Source organism: Cyprinodon tularosa, unplaced genomic scaffold (assembly GCF_016077235.1).
Source record: "Cyprinodon tularosa strain WSP-4 unplaced genomic scaffold, ASM1607723v1 ctg116, whole genome shotgun sequence".
In the NCBI taxonomy this organism is placed as follows: domain Eukaryota; kingdom Metazoa; phylum Chordata; class Actinopteri; order Cyprinodontiformes; family Cyprinodontidae; genus Cyprinodon; species Cyprinodon tularosa.
In genome coordinates, this window is record NW_024037959.1 from 68,031 (window position 1) to 84,894 (window position 16,864).

General features: G+C 36.1%; 1 protein-coding gene across 1 annotated transcript in view; it reads left to right on the top strand.

Annotated features, from left to right (window-relative positions):
- Positions 1-204: 204 nt before the first annotated feature.
- The window catches only part of sptlc3 (serine palmitoyltransferase, long chain base subunit 3), a 35,273-nt gene continuing 18,613 nt past the window's right edge, over positions 205-16,864 (top strand). Inside the window, exons 1-4 of the mRNA XM_038306651.1 lie at positions 205-379; positions 8,177-8,356; positions 9,582-9,736; positions 11,059-11,207. Of these exons, the coding sequence (XP_038162579.1) occupies positions 281-379; positions 8,177-8,356; positions 9,582-9,736; positions 11,059-11,207 (583 nt within the window). The 5' untranslated portion in view covers positions 205-280. The remainder of the gene's footprint in view (positions 380-8,176; positions 8,357-9,581; positions 9,737-11,058; positions 11,208-16,864) is intronic.

Genomic DNA, 16,864 nt, shown 5'->3' on the forward strand with positions numbered 1-16,864 from the left:
CTATGATGTAAAACAAAATAATGCATTAAGGTGTCAGGGGTGTTTACTTTTAAATAACTAGATGTTCCAGTTTTACTGTAATGAAAGAGAAAACACTTGGATCAGTCAAGACTGGAATCTCTTTAGATGCGTTTACAACAACAACAAAACTTTACTAAAAAGAAAAAAAGAAAAAAAAAAAAGAGGCTGAACCGAAACATCAGAACGAGGAAGTCACCTTTGGTAGTTTAGTAACCATCACGCTGGTTGTCATTGAGCGGAGCGCGTTTCTAACAGAGACATGGCAAGAACTTCTGACGCGGAGCTAAAACCCCCCTCCAGCAAAAACGGACTAAAATATGACGACCTGAGGAAAAGCGGCTGTTCAAACAGCAGAGAGGTGAGCCTGTTGTCGCCTCGAAGACTAAACTAGGTTATTATGGTTAACTTGCTCTCCTTGCAGCAGGTCCGCCTGCTTCTAGGTGCGGCGCGGTGTTAAGCACCTGATGGTGTCCGGGTTAGTTGGCTGCCTGCTGTTTTGAATGAACGTCTTACCTGAGCTCACCTTTGGGAAGTAATAAGACTACATTTAGTTTTTACTGACTTAATTTAAGGCCTCCTTCTGAAACACAAGTAAAACTTTATATTAACAACTTAAATAACTGACTTCTAATAGATTGTATAAAGTTTGTGTATGTTGCATACATAATTAGGATCTGTGTGACCTTTATGTAACCACACCGTTTTTTTACTGTTTCTGTGCATTGTTAATTATACTACATATAATTAACCTATATATATAGCCTATATAGCTGCATGTTTAACCTATATAACCTATATAGCTGCATGTTTCATATTTGTATCAGCAGTGTAAAAACTAAAGACTCCACCCTGGAGTGATTCCTCATTTCTGCTTCACTGTTTCTTTGCCTTACAGTCATTTTAACAGAGAGTACAGTTCTACTTCATCAAAAAGGGTGTTAAAGGCCTTTCTTAACTTTCTATATTAATGGCTGCTTCCTCTAAATGTAGCTAAAGCCCTGAAAATTTTTCATTGTTTTGTTCAGACTTAAGAGAGATATAATTATTGATCGTAATAAGCCTGTAACTTGTTCAACATGATGAAGGGAAGAAGCAGCATTTCCAAAATGTACAAATGTACCTGTTAGTTGTTTTATTCAGAGCTGACACTGAGCGCTTCCTGTCAGGACCTACTCCTAGTCGGGTCAGTGAAAGGAAAATTCTTCAGTTACCTTAAACTTTGCCCTGCCAATTTAAGATAGAAGCAGAGGTCATCTATATAAGAGCTGTTATTAGCATGAGCTCACTATCCCTTATCTTAATCGCTTATTTTAGATCACCTGTCAGGCATTTTAAGTAGGTCATTACACATGGAACTGCCCTTTACAGCCACCGTTTTCTGTTTATTCCACTACGTTATTTTTACCTTTGTTCTCAACAGAGGCAGAGCTAAATAGGGGGCCAGGGGTGGCCATGGCATCCCTTAGCCAATCATTGGCCATCCTTGTGGCCACCGCTACCATTTTGTTTCCTCTAATACAGATAGTGGAATATTCAAAACATTATTTTTTTTTTTGTGGTTAATTATAAACATCAATATACTAACATCAAAGATGATAAGTAGAGAATTGATACTCTTTTCAGACCTACATTTTGTGTTATATGGGGTAAAGAGAAAAATGTGTCTCTCAAGTCATCTAGGAGTCTTCAGTAAAATCAAAGATAAATAACAATTTAAATAAAAAAATTATAAAATAATCAATTTATGTAGATATTAGTGCTTGTAAATATTAATTTTATGCAAAATGTTTATTGATACAAGTAGGTAAGTAATGACAATGATGACTGATTTACGCCCGAGAACTCAAAACTGAGTTCTATCCACTTAACCTTTTATATAGAAATTACGGATGTTTAAATATATGTGTCTATTTGTTAGCAAAGGCTGTAGGGAAGTATAGTTAGTCTTTATTTAGAAAATAGGGATGTTTTGCTTGTTAATTTCCTGTTGGAACAGTGTAGACCGTGAGGTTCCGGTGCCTATCCACTTTCGGCCACCCTTCAGTGTACGTTGGTTATTGCCTGGCCACCCTTATAAAAGATGTCTGGCTATGCCTCTGGTTCTCAACCACTGCTTGAAAAGGAGCTCTGAATACCTATTAGATATTAGTTGGTTGGGATTGTGAAGCGTTCACAAACACCACATACTGTTTATACCAGTGCTTCATAAATTTTGATATGGTTGTATATGGAGGTACGTGTTCCAGGAATAAACATTACAGTTAGTGTTGTTAAAATATCTATTTTCTCTACACATATCAAGAATACAATGGGAATAGGAGCAAATATTTACTAGATGAGATGCTACTTCCATATGGTTTTATTTGGCTTTCTGGTTCCTTATTTGAAACTTAAATTGGGCTTTAGTGCCAGCCTTGATTAAACACTGGAAATGTTTTTGTTAAAAAAAAAAGAAAAACACACACCCATTGTTCTGTCAGAAAAACATACTCTGTCAGATCAGTATACATTGTTTTAATACGAATGCATGCACATGCGCAACAGAGAATTATTCCCACATCATACACACAATTTTAGCAGCAGTGTACCAACAAGCGAGACCACGTTACTCTTACCTTTTAGAAAAGAAAATCAGCTTTGATTATACTGTTATTTCTTGGATGTAGAAACTGCCAGACATGATTGAAGTTTTCGGGATGCTGACAGACGAAACCTCTGTAGCTAAAACCATTTTAGTCAATATTAATCTAAAACAAGCTACTTAAGAAGTAAAAAAAGACTTGTGTGCAGGAATTTAAATTTGGTTAGATTTTGTTTTCATGTATAAAATCATAGAAAACATTAGCTGTGGTCTATATTTGAATGCTCATGTAAATACCCTTTGCAATAACCCTGTATGTATATATATACAGGTGCTGGTCATAAAATTAGAATATCATGAAAAAGTTGATTGATTTCAGTAATTCCATTTAAAAAGTGAAACTTGTATATTATATTCATACATTACATACAAACTCATATATTTCAGATGTTTATTTTGTTTAATTTTGATGATTACAAATGACAACAAATGAAAATCTCAAATTCATCATATCAGAAAATTAGAATATTACTGAAGACCAATAAAAACAAAGGATTTATAGAAATGTTGGCCAACTGAAAAGTATGAACATGAAAAGTATGAGCATGTACAGCACTCAGTATTTAGTTGGGCCTCCTTTGGCCTGTATTACTGCAGCAATGCGGCGTGGCATGGAGTCGATCAGTCTGTGGCACTGCTCAGGTGTTATGATAGCCCAGGTTGCTCTAATAGTGGCTTTTAGCTCTTCTGAATTGTTGGGTCTGGTGTATTGCATCTTCTTCTTCACAATACCCCATAGATTTTCTATGGGGTTAAGGTCAGGAGAGTTTGCTGGCCAATTAAGAACAGGGATACCATGGTCCTTCAACCAGGTACTGGTAGCTTTGGCACTGTGTGCAGGTGCCAAGTCCTGTTGGAAAATGAAATCTGCATCTCCAAAAAGTTGGTCAGCTGCAGGAAGCATGAAGTGCTCTAAAACTTCCTGGTATGTGGCTGCGTTGACCCTGGACCTCAGAAAACACAATGGACCAAAACCAGCAGATGACATGGCACCCCAAACCATCACTGACTGTGGAAACTTTACACTGGACTTCAAGCAACGTGGATGAAGTGCCTCTCTTCTTTTCCTCCAGACTCTGGGACCTTGATTTCCAAAGGAAATGCAAAATTTACTTTCATCAGAGAACATGACTTTGGACCACTCACCAGCAGTCCAGTCCTGTTTCTCTTTAGCCCAGGCAAGACGCTTCTGACGCTGTCTGTGGTTCAAGAGTGGCTTGACACAAGGAATGCGACAGCAGAAACCCATGTCTTTCATACGTCTGTGTGTGGTGGTTCTTGAAGCACTCACTCCAGCTGCAGTCCACTCTTTGTGAATCTCCCCCACATTTTTGAAGGGGTTTTGTTTCACAATCCTCTCCAGGGTGCGGTTATCTCTCTTGCTTGTACACTTTTTTCGACCACATCTTTTCCTTCCCTTCGCCTCTCTATTAATGTGCTTGGACACTGAGCTCTGTGAACAGCCAGCCTCTTTAGCGATGACCTTTTGTGTCTTGCCCTCCTTGTGCAAGGTGTCGATGGTCGTCTTTTGGACAACTGTCAAGTCAGCAGTCTTCCCCATGATTGTGTAGCCTATAGAACTAGACTGAAAGACCATTTAAAGGCTTTTGCAGGTGGTTTGAGTTAATTAGCTGATTAGAGTGTGGCACCAGGGGCCATCAATTTTGAACCTTTTCACAATATTCTAATTTTCTGATATGATGAATTTGAGATTTTCATTTGTTGTCATTTGTAATCATCAAAATTAAACAAAATAAACATCTGAAATATATGAGTTTGTATGTAATGTATGAATATAATATACAAGTTTCACTTTTTAAATGGAATTACTGAAATCAATCTACTTTTTCATGATATTCTAATTTTATGACCAGCACCTGTGTATATATATATATATATATATATATATATATATGTGTGTATGTATGTATGTGGACGCACTGTTGCACCTTTTCTTCGTTTTGGCACCTTCTTCTTCTTTTTGACTAAAGCGCCGATGTAAAAAGTAAATTTCTGCTCTGTGAGATCAATAATGTCAATCAATCCGTCAAACAATGGTGACTGAATTATGTTAGGTTAGATAAAAACGAAGCATATGCTGTTGGGACAACGTATGCAGGATACAGAGAATTTTAGTGTTTTTTTTTTGTACTTCTTTTACATCCTACCACTATCCACTTTAAAGATGTAAAATATAAGTTTATAAAAATATTCCTTAAATGTGAAATAGTGTGTACATATTATTGAACAGAGAAAAAATTTAGGTTTATTAAAAGCTAATTTAGAAAATATTTAACATGTTTTAACTATGCAGAGCCTAAAATAAAAATTCAATTTTCCTTTATTCAACATACAAATGAATCATTTTGAGATGTTATCTGCATTTTTGATTGTTAGTTAGAACATATTATTTTCCAAAACCTAATCAAGGTTACTCATTTAGAAAGTGTCTTTTTTTATTGCCTCCATAATGTTTTCGTTTTATAATGATTTAAAAGGGATTCTCAAACTTTATATTTTAATCACATCAGTAAATAAGTATTTTTAGTACTTTTCCAGGGGTCTTAGGAAGAATTTAAAACAATGTTTTGACTCTTCTTTAGATTTTTTGCGTTTATTTCATGAAATAACAAAAACAACAAAATATGATTTATTGACATTTTGCATAGAAGTACCTGAGGAAGGAGGTCAAAAAGGCAAAGCAAAATAAAATTTGTATTTTTGTTAGCGGTTGCATCATTTTTAAATCAGTCTGGACCAAACAATTAGCTTTAATGAGTCTTTTGTGTTAGTGTAAAATCTAGAAGTGTATAGTAGTAGCTTTTATTGCTAACAGCTTCTATTACCAAACCCCACTGATAACCTTGGTTCTACCACTAACAAACAAAGAACCAAATAAAACCAGTTTAGTACCACATTTTAAAGCCATTGGTATAAAGAGATCTTTTAGTTTTTCATTGCTCAGATAAGACTCAAAGTTTTCCAACTGAGGAGTTCTGTTTTCTTATCTTAAATGCAAAATGTTTATATATATATATATATATATATATATATATATATATATATATATATATATATATATATATATTTATTTATTTATTTTTTTACAATGTTGGTACTGCTCTACGTCTGTCAGCTAAAGGCATTTTTTACAGTCTCTTCACAACATTTGACGATTAATCGATTATTCAATTAGTTAACGATTATTTCAATTAATGATTAATCACGATTAATCTGATTAATTGTTTCAGCCTGAGTATATACTCCAAGTTACTATTAAATATAAACAGCAGGAACTATATCATACAATATTTTGTGATCATAAAGCCTGCAAATTATTCCTTCTTCAGGCTAAATGGAAGTGGGTTATCAAGTTTTAACACTAACTTAAAATACATTGTTTGTAAGATAAATGTGTAAGATAATCAAATTGCGCTTTTTGGTTTCTAATGAAGTTTTAGAGAGAGTTGCCTAAGAAGGAGTAATGCCTTCTGCATCCTTTAGATTCCACACTATGTCTGCAAATATTTCCAAGTAGAATTCTTCTTGTGGAAACGTAACACCAGTCAAGTATGAAGGTTATTTTGTTTCAAAATTATTTGTAAATTGTAACTGCGAATTTGAAGTTGTAGAGTTACATTCTAAGGTTTGTATTTGTAATTTAAAAAATTAAAAAAAAAAAAATTCAAAATACAAAATATTTTTACTCTTGTTCAAATTTTAAGCACAAGTACACAAATTCTGTTCTACAAGTTGCACATCTAAAACCTCCTACATTCTCAGTTTTGCTTCAAATGGTCCAGAACTATTGTTGCAAAACTATTTGTGCATTGTAACTTTAGTGTTTTGTAATTGTAGATTATTTTTTTATCAGCCACAATTACAAAATAAAGGTACGCCTCTTCAAATTCTCGAGTTCAAGTACACAAATTCTGTCCAGTGAGTTGCACATCAAAAATGTCTTCCATTCCGTTTTGTTACAGTTTATCTAAAACAAATGGTGCAAAAATAAACACGTGTATTAAAATCTTCAGTAAAAAAAAAATTATACATTTATTTCCTTAAAACAAATACAAATCAATGAATACAACTGCACGAATCTGCAGCTGTAAGTCACAAATTCAGCTTTACCAGTTACGCCTTCTTTTTCACTTTTGACACAAATGTGACACTGGTAAAAATGATCTGTGACTTGTGAGTAGTACCCTTGATCGGACAGCAGGGGCGCTGTCTGATCTGTCAGTCTGTACCAGAAATACATATATGGCCTACTGCCATGTAGCCTTGTGTCGGTTATTCCTGTGTGAACTTGTATCCCCTCGTTGAAAGCGCGCACGTAGTAGATAGAGCTGATCCAGTTCACACTGCCTCAATTCCAACCTGCTAAATGTAAAAATTGAGATGTTATGTTTATGAAAGATGTTATTTTATTCTTCACTTCACATGTTATAGCATTGTAATTTTGTACTTGTGATTTTTTTTTTATTCTATAAATACAAAACTTAGAATGCAACTCTCTCTACAAATTCACACTAACAATGCACAAATAGTTTTGAAAAAAATAACCTATAGACAAGCAGCCTTTCTTGAGGCAGCTGTGTGGCATTGCACAGCAACAGGTGTCTGAGGTGCAGCTTTGGTTCTCTGTGCTCCATGCTGCTAAAGAAAACTTCAGCCAGCTGTGATACTTTCTATTGCATCTCATTTAAAAAGTATAAAAGAACATTTTGGCAGCTTTAATCTTTTAAAATCTTGGTACATCTTGATCCCCGCAGCAATCCATGCCTCAGTGACAGTCCCTTTGTCAACCCATGTAGGTGATTTTTGAAGAGATGTTTGATTAAACACAATCAGTTTTTGTCCTGCATACCTAAAGAGATTATAAAAAAATATGTCGGGTTAAAGCAACAGACTGTAGATTGATTAGATGAGACCGACAACTGTAGAACCAGACCAACGAGAAGCTGTGGAAATAGTAGTATCCAGCCTTCATTTCTCTGAGCAAAGCCCTACTGCATTCATCTGCATTCCTTTAAAAAGACAAGGGGTGTGTCTCCCATTGTTGTAAAAGTAATCTGATTATAGTCTGATGAGTACAGAAGATAAAGAACTGCTTGCTATGAAAAAAATTTCTGGCAGTTTCTGTAAACATTATTATTCTGGGTTTATGACCTCATTCAACACTTTGAGGTCTTACCTGAAATATTACTGACGGGAAATATGAAAACTACGTTTATTTAAGTAAACTAAATAAATTACCTAAGTTATCTCTCACATGACATTCAAGAATACATTCCTAATCTTTGGAACAGAGATCCTTAATGCTGCTTCTTGCAAAATGAGTCTAATAATTAGAGGTATTACTCTGTACTCCATCCCTGTGAGTTGAAATATGATCCACGTTTCTGTTTTTGTATTGTATTAAACTTAATCCCATTTGTTTCAACATTACTACATTCCATTGTGTTCCTATCTGCATTGCCAGAGCTCTCATGTGATTCTTGCTTTGAACAGAAAAATGGCATCGGATCCAGCCAGCGCAGCCACAACACGTTTGAACAGCCGCCTATGTATGTGGCAGTCATGACGTACCTGGGTTATGGAATTGTCACCCTGTTTGGTTACTTCCGAGACTTCCTCAGAGCTGTGGGCCTGGAGAAATGCCATGTTGCACAGGAAAGAGAGGAACAGAAGGTAGGATCAACATAGAAACAAAAGCAAGCAGTCAGCACTCTGTAGTTATTTTGTAGGATTACACACACACTACACACCCAAGCTAGCAGACACCATCAATACATGTTGCCCCCCCCCCCCCCCCCCCCGCAATTATTTCCATTTTTCCTTAAGCAGTGCCTCTTCCTTCTTCCCTTGTGTTTCTCTGCTCTTCTGTATATCGTTGCCATGGGTGGAATAGAACACCAAAGAGAATATGTGTTGAAGATCTAATTAAATCTCAGAGGATTCAAGCTCTTTGTTACTTTGCTTCACATTTCATATTATGTCTCTTCAGCGAAGGTTAAATTAGAAAATACTTTGTTCTTCACCATGTTTCATTATTTGGGCTAGGCAAACCTAATGAAATACGCTCTTGATAATAGAGTGAGCCGTTTCTTTAAATGGGTTCAAGTGTAACCTCGGCAAAATAACACAAAAAGTCAGGATGTTACCATTTTAAGGAGGTTTAACATTACAATATTGATGCATAAGCATGCCTTATCAGTGGATTAACGATTCAAATTTAATAATAAAGTTCATTAAGAAAGCTCTCATGAAAACCTCTTTCTGATTGGTTGTGTTTTATATGGAAGTTAGGTCCCCCTGATAGCGGCTGCGCCTCAGAACTTCCCTACCGGTTCTTTACCTGGGAGCAAGTTATTTACTACTCTTAAGTCAAACTGGGTAAAACCATATAAAAAAAAAAAGACTATAAAACGGGCGTAAAGAAGTAACAGCGTTTATTCCAGGTCAGGTTGTTACAGGACAGAGAAATTGCTTGGAGTTGGCACAGCTCAAAAAACGTCAGCAAGCGTCCGGCAAAGATTGAGCCCCGTACAAGGTCATCTCCTCCTTCTTATAACTCATGAATCCATGTCTTGCATCAGGTGGATGCTTAACTGTCCGTATCAGAAACTGACACACCATCCATGCCTTGACCTTTACGCATCTTGCCTCTTTACCCCAGGATCACACAAAGCTCTCCTTTATCAGTCCGGCTCCAAGATGTGCCCATATCCTGTTTATTTTTAAAAACACAAAGGCTGTCCTGATTAGATGGCCTCCACACATTGACATCCACCATGTGAAGGAAGGCCTTCTAATCTGTCTAATCTGGCTAACAGAATAACAATGCACATCATGTATAAAGAATAACCTAACAGTTGTTAAACTATTATGGAAATATATTTTTTCTCATTGCCAGGATTTCACTCCCCTTTACCAAGATTTTGAAAACTTTTACACTCGAAACCTATACATGCGAGTACGTGACAACTGGAACCGCCCCATATGCAGTCTCCCTGGACCCGTCTTCGACTTGATGGAAAGGTTGTCTGATGACTACAACTGGACATTCAGGTACTGTAACCCAGCCATCTCAGAGGCTCTCCTCACTCCACACTAAGACCTCATTCAGGAATTAGAGATTCCCTGGAACAGAAATTATCTCTACTGGGCTCTAGCCTTAAAGAACATGATGTCTTTTTATCACGATGGTTACACAACGTGATCTGAACCTCCTGCACTGAATATTATAGTAATTGTGTTATGATAGAAAAAGCTTCACATTACAGTGATGATTATTTTGTTGCAATTTATGGAAATAAAACATTACTGACTTAGATCTTTTTTTGCACAAATTTGATTTACACTTTTGGATAAACAAAGATTTCTCCAAATATGCCACAATTTACTGAGCTTGCAACGTTCTTGGAGTTCTGAGGAGACCATATGGTGGATAACCTAAGAGATGTGTTGTTTTTTTGCGGCACCAGTTGCCAGAAAGTACTTTCAGGAGCCTTCCACAGCTTATGTTTTATATGTTTCTGGCTGCATTTTCCAACATCACTTTGGATGTACTTTCTAGGCATATCTGTGTATGGAAAATAAATAAATAAATACATTTCTTCAACTGACGTTGAACTAGTGAGTGTTTCTGATCTTGTATTTCCCCTCCAACGTGTTTTTATTTATGAAGAATTCCTTTGGAATGCTCTAAATACATTCACTCCAAGATAGAATCAGCTATATATAATATGCTTATATAGTATATTGGATATTCCTCTGCGATGCGCAGCAGGGTCAGGGAATATATTATTAAAAAATGAAAATGAGCAGAGCCAGAGGGAAGGAAAGGGATATTTTAAATCTGTGAAGAGGTAAGCGTGGGTTACATGTTGACTGAAAGAAGCACATATGGGAGAACCTGCTCGACTTTGGTGGAGCAGTGTGATGAATTGGTAAAAACGGTATGTAGCTAAGTAGAAAAGTAGGCCAGCTGAAAAACCGCATGAGTTCTTTAACAGAAGAACTTTAGGTATTTTTAAACTGGACAGATGAACTTGAGTTATATTCACTCATAGTTATATTATTGGAATTTATCTGTTTTTTTGTTGTTTTTTTACTTCTGATTTCACTCACTGTAATCACATTCATAACAGATTAGATTGTATCTACAGTATGGATTCATTCTGCTGATTATATAGCTATCATAATCATATAGAAATATGAACAATAACTACCTCCAAATTTAAACTAGCATTGTTAAGGTTTCATATCTTAGTACTGATCAGTAAATCTTTAGTTGTACAATCTTTGAGGCAGTTAGTCATGTGTTTGTGCATATGTGTGTGCTGGAAGAACAATGACATACTAACTGAGTCAAACATAAATCTTCACAGGTTTACAGGGAAGACAATACACAATGTCATCAACATGGGCTCGTACAACTACCTCGGTTTCGCTGAAAACAACGAAGATTTCCTGAAAACTGTGGCAGACAAGCTGCAGCGGTACGGAGCTGGGGTTTGTAGCACAAGGCAGGAAATTGGTAAGTTTGCGGTTGATGTTTAACGGGTTTAAAAAAACATTTTGTCCCTGGTTGGTTTGAATTCAATCTAGAATTGAAGAAATGTCCATAACATAAATCATGGAGGAAAGATGTGATTTTACTGGGGATCTTTTTTTTGTTTGTTTGTTTTGCGAGGCATCTTTTGTGCATTTCCAGTCCTATTTGTCTGAAACAGGACACTGCTATGCAAACAGTTGCATCTTAATAAGAAACAAAAATACCAATGACAGGTTATGCAGATTCATAAAGCACAGAGTAATATTCGTTTATATATCTTGCATATTTTTAATGATTATTTCTTACAGCTTAAAGTCTATTTCTCTGGAATTTTAAATATGATGCAAGATGCAAAAATATAAGTATAGAACCGGAAAGTGTAGTAGATGATGTGCACAAGTCACTCATGCCCCAGAGATAATGTCAGAAGCTTTTTTTTTACCAAGGCTAAGCTGGAAAAGGACCAGGTTGTTTCAACTTTTCGTTTTTATCAAGTCAGCACAGCTGTCTGCCAGGAAATCTTTTGAGAGCTTCATGCTGCTGCTTAGTCCCTTGGGACTCTTGGAAATAAGGCCCCGGAGTCTTGAGAAGGATTCAAGAGACAAAGAATTGAAGTTGCTCAAGTTTCTTGATCTTCTGCAGAGGTGCACAACATATCAGGTCTAAGCTGTCTTTGCAATATCCATTTATGTAGCACTGTTTGAAAGCTTTGATAGGACAATATACAGATCTCAAGTGCAATACCTGCAACTCCTACATGCTATTGATATATTCACCCCGCTGGATACATTTTTGCTGTCATGATGTCTTTAGATGGATGGTGCCAGATAGATATGTTAATCAGGATCATTTTGATAAATTGGGCAACAGTATCAATTGACATGTTTTATAGACATTGTGCAGCTCCAAGGTCCATCTTACACTCAGTGATTCCTCTTGAGCCTTTGGGATTTTTCAGGTCTAATGTCAGTAAAACCTTTGAAGATGATATATTAGATCACATCATGCTTATTGGGAACTTTTTTCTGCATAACTACCTGGTGTTAGTTTAACTTGTTTGTTTTTAAACCAAAGGTAGAAATCATTCTGAGAAGCGGCATTGTCATAGGTATAAAGGTTTTTTTTTTTTACAAAGTATAATGGGGATATGGATGAGGACTGAATAACAGCCGTTGCGGTGTCCCAGGAAGGGAACAGGAATAAGAGCAGCTGTCTTACATGACAGGTTCATCAGGTTTGGCTGAGGGTGTGGGATGATGTTCCAACGAACAATCGAGGGAACTACTGTTCGTTCAGCAGAGCGCACTGGAGTTTTGGTGACGACGAGTCCGCAGGTAAGTTTTAGTGATCCTACATAAAGGCTGTGTCCAGATAAAAAAAATGTATGGAGATAAGTCATCGACTTTACGTTGGGTATTGCAGGAGAAATGGCTTTAAACGACACATGGGTGGGTATCTCTAAAACAAAGGAAAACACAGCATGAAAGTGGAGCAAAATCACCATTCTATTAAGACCAAATGAGCTTTTGTGCTTATTTGTGTTCTTGTTGAGCTTGATTCAAACGTGATCCATCAGAAGCCACCAAGTGCAGCCACGCCCACACAGGCTGGTTAGAACCATGTAGAAAAAGGAGCAGGAGACACAGAGAGAAATAACTTGATCTTCAGCCCATCTTCTGATCAGATTCAAGTGGCAGCATGAAGCTCATTTCAGGCATAGCAATCCCCGCTGCTTGGAACTCTAATGACTAGCAATTAGCTGTATGTTTCTGTCAAAACATTTGAGGAGTGAACATGGTGGAGCTCATTGAGGAAGTTTTTTTTTTTTCCTTAAAGCACCTTTTTCTGGAGTATTAAACCTCTGCTGCAAGTTAGCCATGTATCTGCTGAGAGCAGGCTTACAGAGGGAGGCGGGCTTACATGCTGAGCGTGTGCTGTGATGTCAGCAGTTTGACACAGAAAAAAAAGACAAGCATGTTTGTCAGTGCATCACTCTCTTACCCCCCCACTCTATGCATTATTCACATCTTTGATTTATTTATATGTTTATTTCCTTTTCCAAATTGAACTGTTTTAGTCTGGGTTTCTAATGGGCCTTTCAGCTGTCTTGGTGAGCGTGTTCTGCAAAAAACAAGCGCTTCTCTCATGAGACCATCTATAAAATAAATATTTAAAGACCCTGGCGTCTCTTTAAGAGCTGTCATGTTGCCATCACAGGCATGGCAATTTGTAATGGACCGAAAATCCTAGATCTTAGAAGCATGTTGTAAACAATTTACTAAAAACAAACAAACCTAAAAATACCTAGATTTTCAAAAAGCACAGTTTACTCTGTTCATCTGATTTCCATTAAACATTTAAGTTTAACTTAATGTCTTGGTCAGCCTATATTTAATGGAAACAGACAACGAATTCAGACAAGTAAACTTTAATCAAACCCATGAGTTACCAAAAGTAATGCAAAAGCAAATTGAAAATGTGTGCTTAAGGAAAACAGTGGAAGTATCTCTAATGTGTAAAGTAAGACACAAAGTGCAAGGGAAGCACGCCCTTTAAGTAAAGGCAAACCAAACATTCAGTAACTGACATTGTTGGGTTGGTCCCCTTTATCCTGCAATTATTAACTTACTGTTTGTCAAATTATCTCACCTGTAAACCATTTAAATTAATCATCTATTACCAATAAGGGAGGTATAAGGGTTCTTGTACAGAACTTGTTGGCAAAATACCTTTATTTTAGGTACATTTATGTATTTTAAACAGAAAAGGATACAGAAAATGTTCATTATGCATAGCTATATATTGGTTATTTATTCTCCAGATGTACAGTTTTATATTGTTAAAACACTTTACAGTACAGTATTTTATTGTTTATCTTTTAACTCTTCACTATTATACTATTCTTATACATTTTTCTAAGGTCCATATTTGTGTGACCATTTTTTTCTATAATCTTTTTGCTCCTGTAAACACCATATTTTCCCAATTTTGGGACAATAAAGGGTTTTTCTATTCTATTCTACTCTATTCTATACTATCAATCTTAATATACATAGCAATAATGACTAGAGTACATTAATTAGTGGCTTTTCTGATATTGTGCACCCATAGTTACATTTTTAATGCATACATAAAAAGACCACTGTTTTATGAAATTATTATTTTAACTAAATGCTAGTGGTACACTATGTGTTCTAAAAATCTTCTAAACACCAGTATGTTATTTTTTTAACTAATTTAATTTAAGCACATATATTTCATATGAATTAGGAATATATTTAAAAAATGCTGTTGTTAGGTTCAGAGTTAATAGCAACATTGGTGGAACACATGGAATCATGAAGTCTTTCAAACAGCATGAAATCTGAAATAAAAATCTGAACGAAAATGAAAGGTCATATTTGTGCCTTTCGCAAAACAGAAGGTCCAAAATGTTTTACTAGAACATCATAAAAATAGTTTCCCAGACACAAAATCGACCTTGGTTTTCCAGCTACTGTATGTCCCCCTGGCCTTAAATTCTGCTAAAAACCTGTTTGGTGAACTGAGGAGAGCAGAGTATAACAGAGGACCCGACCCTTTGGAAGATCGGGAGAAAATATCCATGGCGTAAAGGTCAAAGATCTCTTATCTGGGTGCTACTGCCTCAGAAAGGTTATAGGAGAAGACTAAGTGCATCTTTATTGGCTAAAGGGAGCCGAGCAATACATTAACAGGAGGGATACCGACAAGGGAGCCGACAGTGGTTTTGAAGAAGTAATTTCTTACCATGTTTTTTTTATTTTTTTTATTATTAAATAAAAGCAAAGGTTAGATTATTCAGTTCAAAGCGATTGTACTGCAGTGAAAGATTAATTAAATTTAGGAAACTTCATTCTTTATGATGGGTGCCCATAAATGTGGCCAGCAACTTATTTGTGAAATATATTTTAAGAAATACTAATTCATTATATTCTAGTGAAATCATTAGTGCGTTCTTATGCTTTTAAATACTTTGAAAAAGCTTTTGTCAAATGTTATCAATCAAAAAGACATCTTTAGCTTCAATATTTGTTTTTTTTATGAAAAAATGTGATTATAATTACTAACACAACCAAAACAAGACCAAGCTTTAAAAAAAACATAAAGGTGTGTTAAGGCGCTTAACCAAACTGAGCAGGATTAGCTTAATGTAATGATCACTTTCTTTTACCTTAAGGGTATCTAGATCTAAAGAAGGCTATAGAAGCTAAGATATCAATAAGAAGGCAGGCACACCTATAAAGCCACTACCAAGGGAAATGTTCCTTAAAGAGAGCAAATGCCAGTGCAGTCTGATTAAGAAGCTGCATGTTCCAGCAGAGTCTGTGTGCTCGAGCGGTCGAGGAAATGTAAGAATCGATCTACCTTGGCGCGTGGCCTGATGGAAAGCACTGAATGGGAGTCGCCATAAAGACAGAGCTGGTTCATTTCATTACAGTTTTATGCCCATCGCTCACATTTCCATTTTCCTGGCCTGCCTGAAACATCTGCCTGCTTGAGCGCTTAATACCTGCCACGTGTTGTAATGACTGGTATTGACTTTGACAGGAATGATTAGCATGCAGCGTGCATGCAATGAAGACACCACATTTATGTGACGGTTCAGGTTGGGAAATTTTACGTTATTACTATTCATTTGATTTTTAATTCCCTCTGCAAAATGTCAACTGTGTCATTACTTGCTACTGCAAATGTACCAATGCATTATGAGTATTGTTATATTAAGTATATTAGATTGGATTTCATTTTCAGCCGATTTATATCATTTATGCAGAACAAGCTTATTAAGTATTCACACTCCTTGGACTTCTCCATGTTCTGCTACAGACCTGCATGTTTGGATTCTATATAGACCAAAGAAAAGGACGCAACTGGCTTTAGTTTTAATTCTTGCCTTTTTGGAAATTTTGCCTCCATCTCAGTTTCAGGTTTTTTTCCAGGTTAGCTCTATATTTAGCTGTATTTCTTGACTCTGACCAGCTACCCTGTCCATGCTAGAGGAAAGGCTGTTGTTGGGGTGATGTGCAGTGGTACTTTTCAGCTACACATGGTGTTTTTGCAAGTAGGCTGAATGTTTGATCCATCCAGAGACAGGTTTTCTACATGTTTACTATGCAATCTTTATGGCTTGCGGCTAATTATATATGGGACTTATTCAAAGTTTCTTTTAACACTCTTTAATAAAGGTCAGATGTATGATGTTCACAAATATTAGTTGACTTATCAACAGTCTCTCACCTTTGTAGCTCATTTGAAGTGACCATGGGCCTTTTGGTTGCCTGTAAGTCATTTTAGTGAATCGCCATCTCTTGGTACCTTCGTAGGGACTTCATACATATTCCGCTATCATTTAAAAAGTCTGTGAGAACTTTAAGTTTGGGATAATTTTTGTAACAGAGATTAGATTACCATATCCACTATTTGGATAAATTTTGAAGGTTTGGATTCTAATGATGGGTATCGAATTAATGCACCATTTCCCAAAATGGGATAAAAATAGAATCATCCTTCCACTGGATAACTATGCACTTATTTATGAAGGTGTGTCGCATATAATCCAATAAACGTACATAAATCTTTGTGGTTGTTACATGAAAAACTCTGAAAAAGGTTAAATG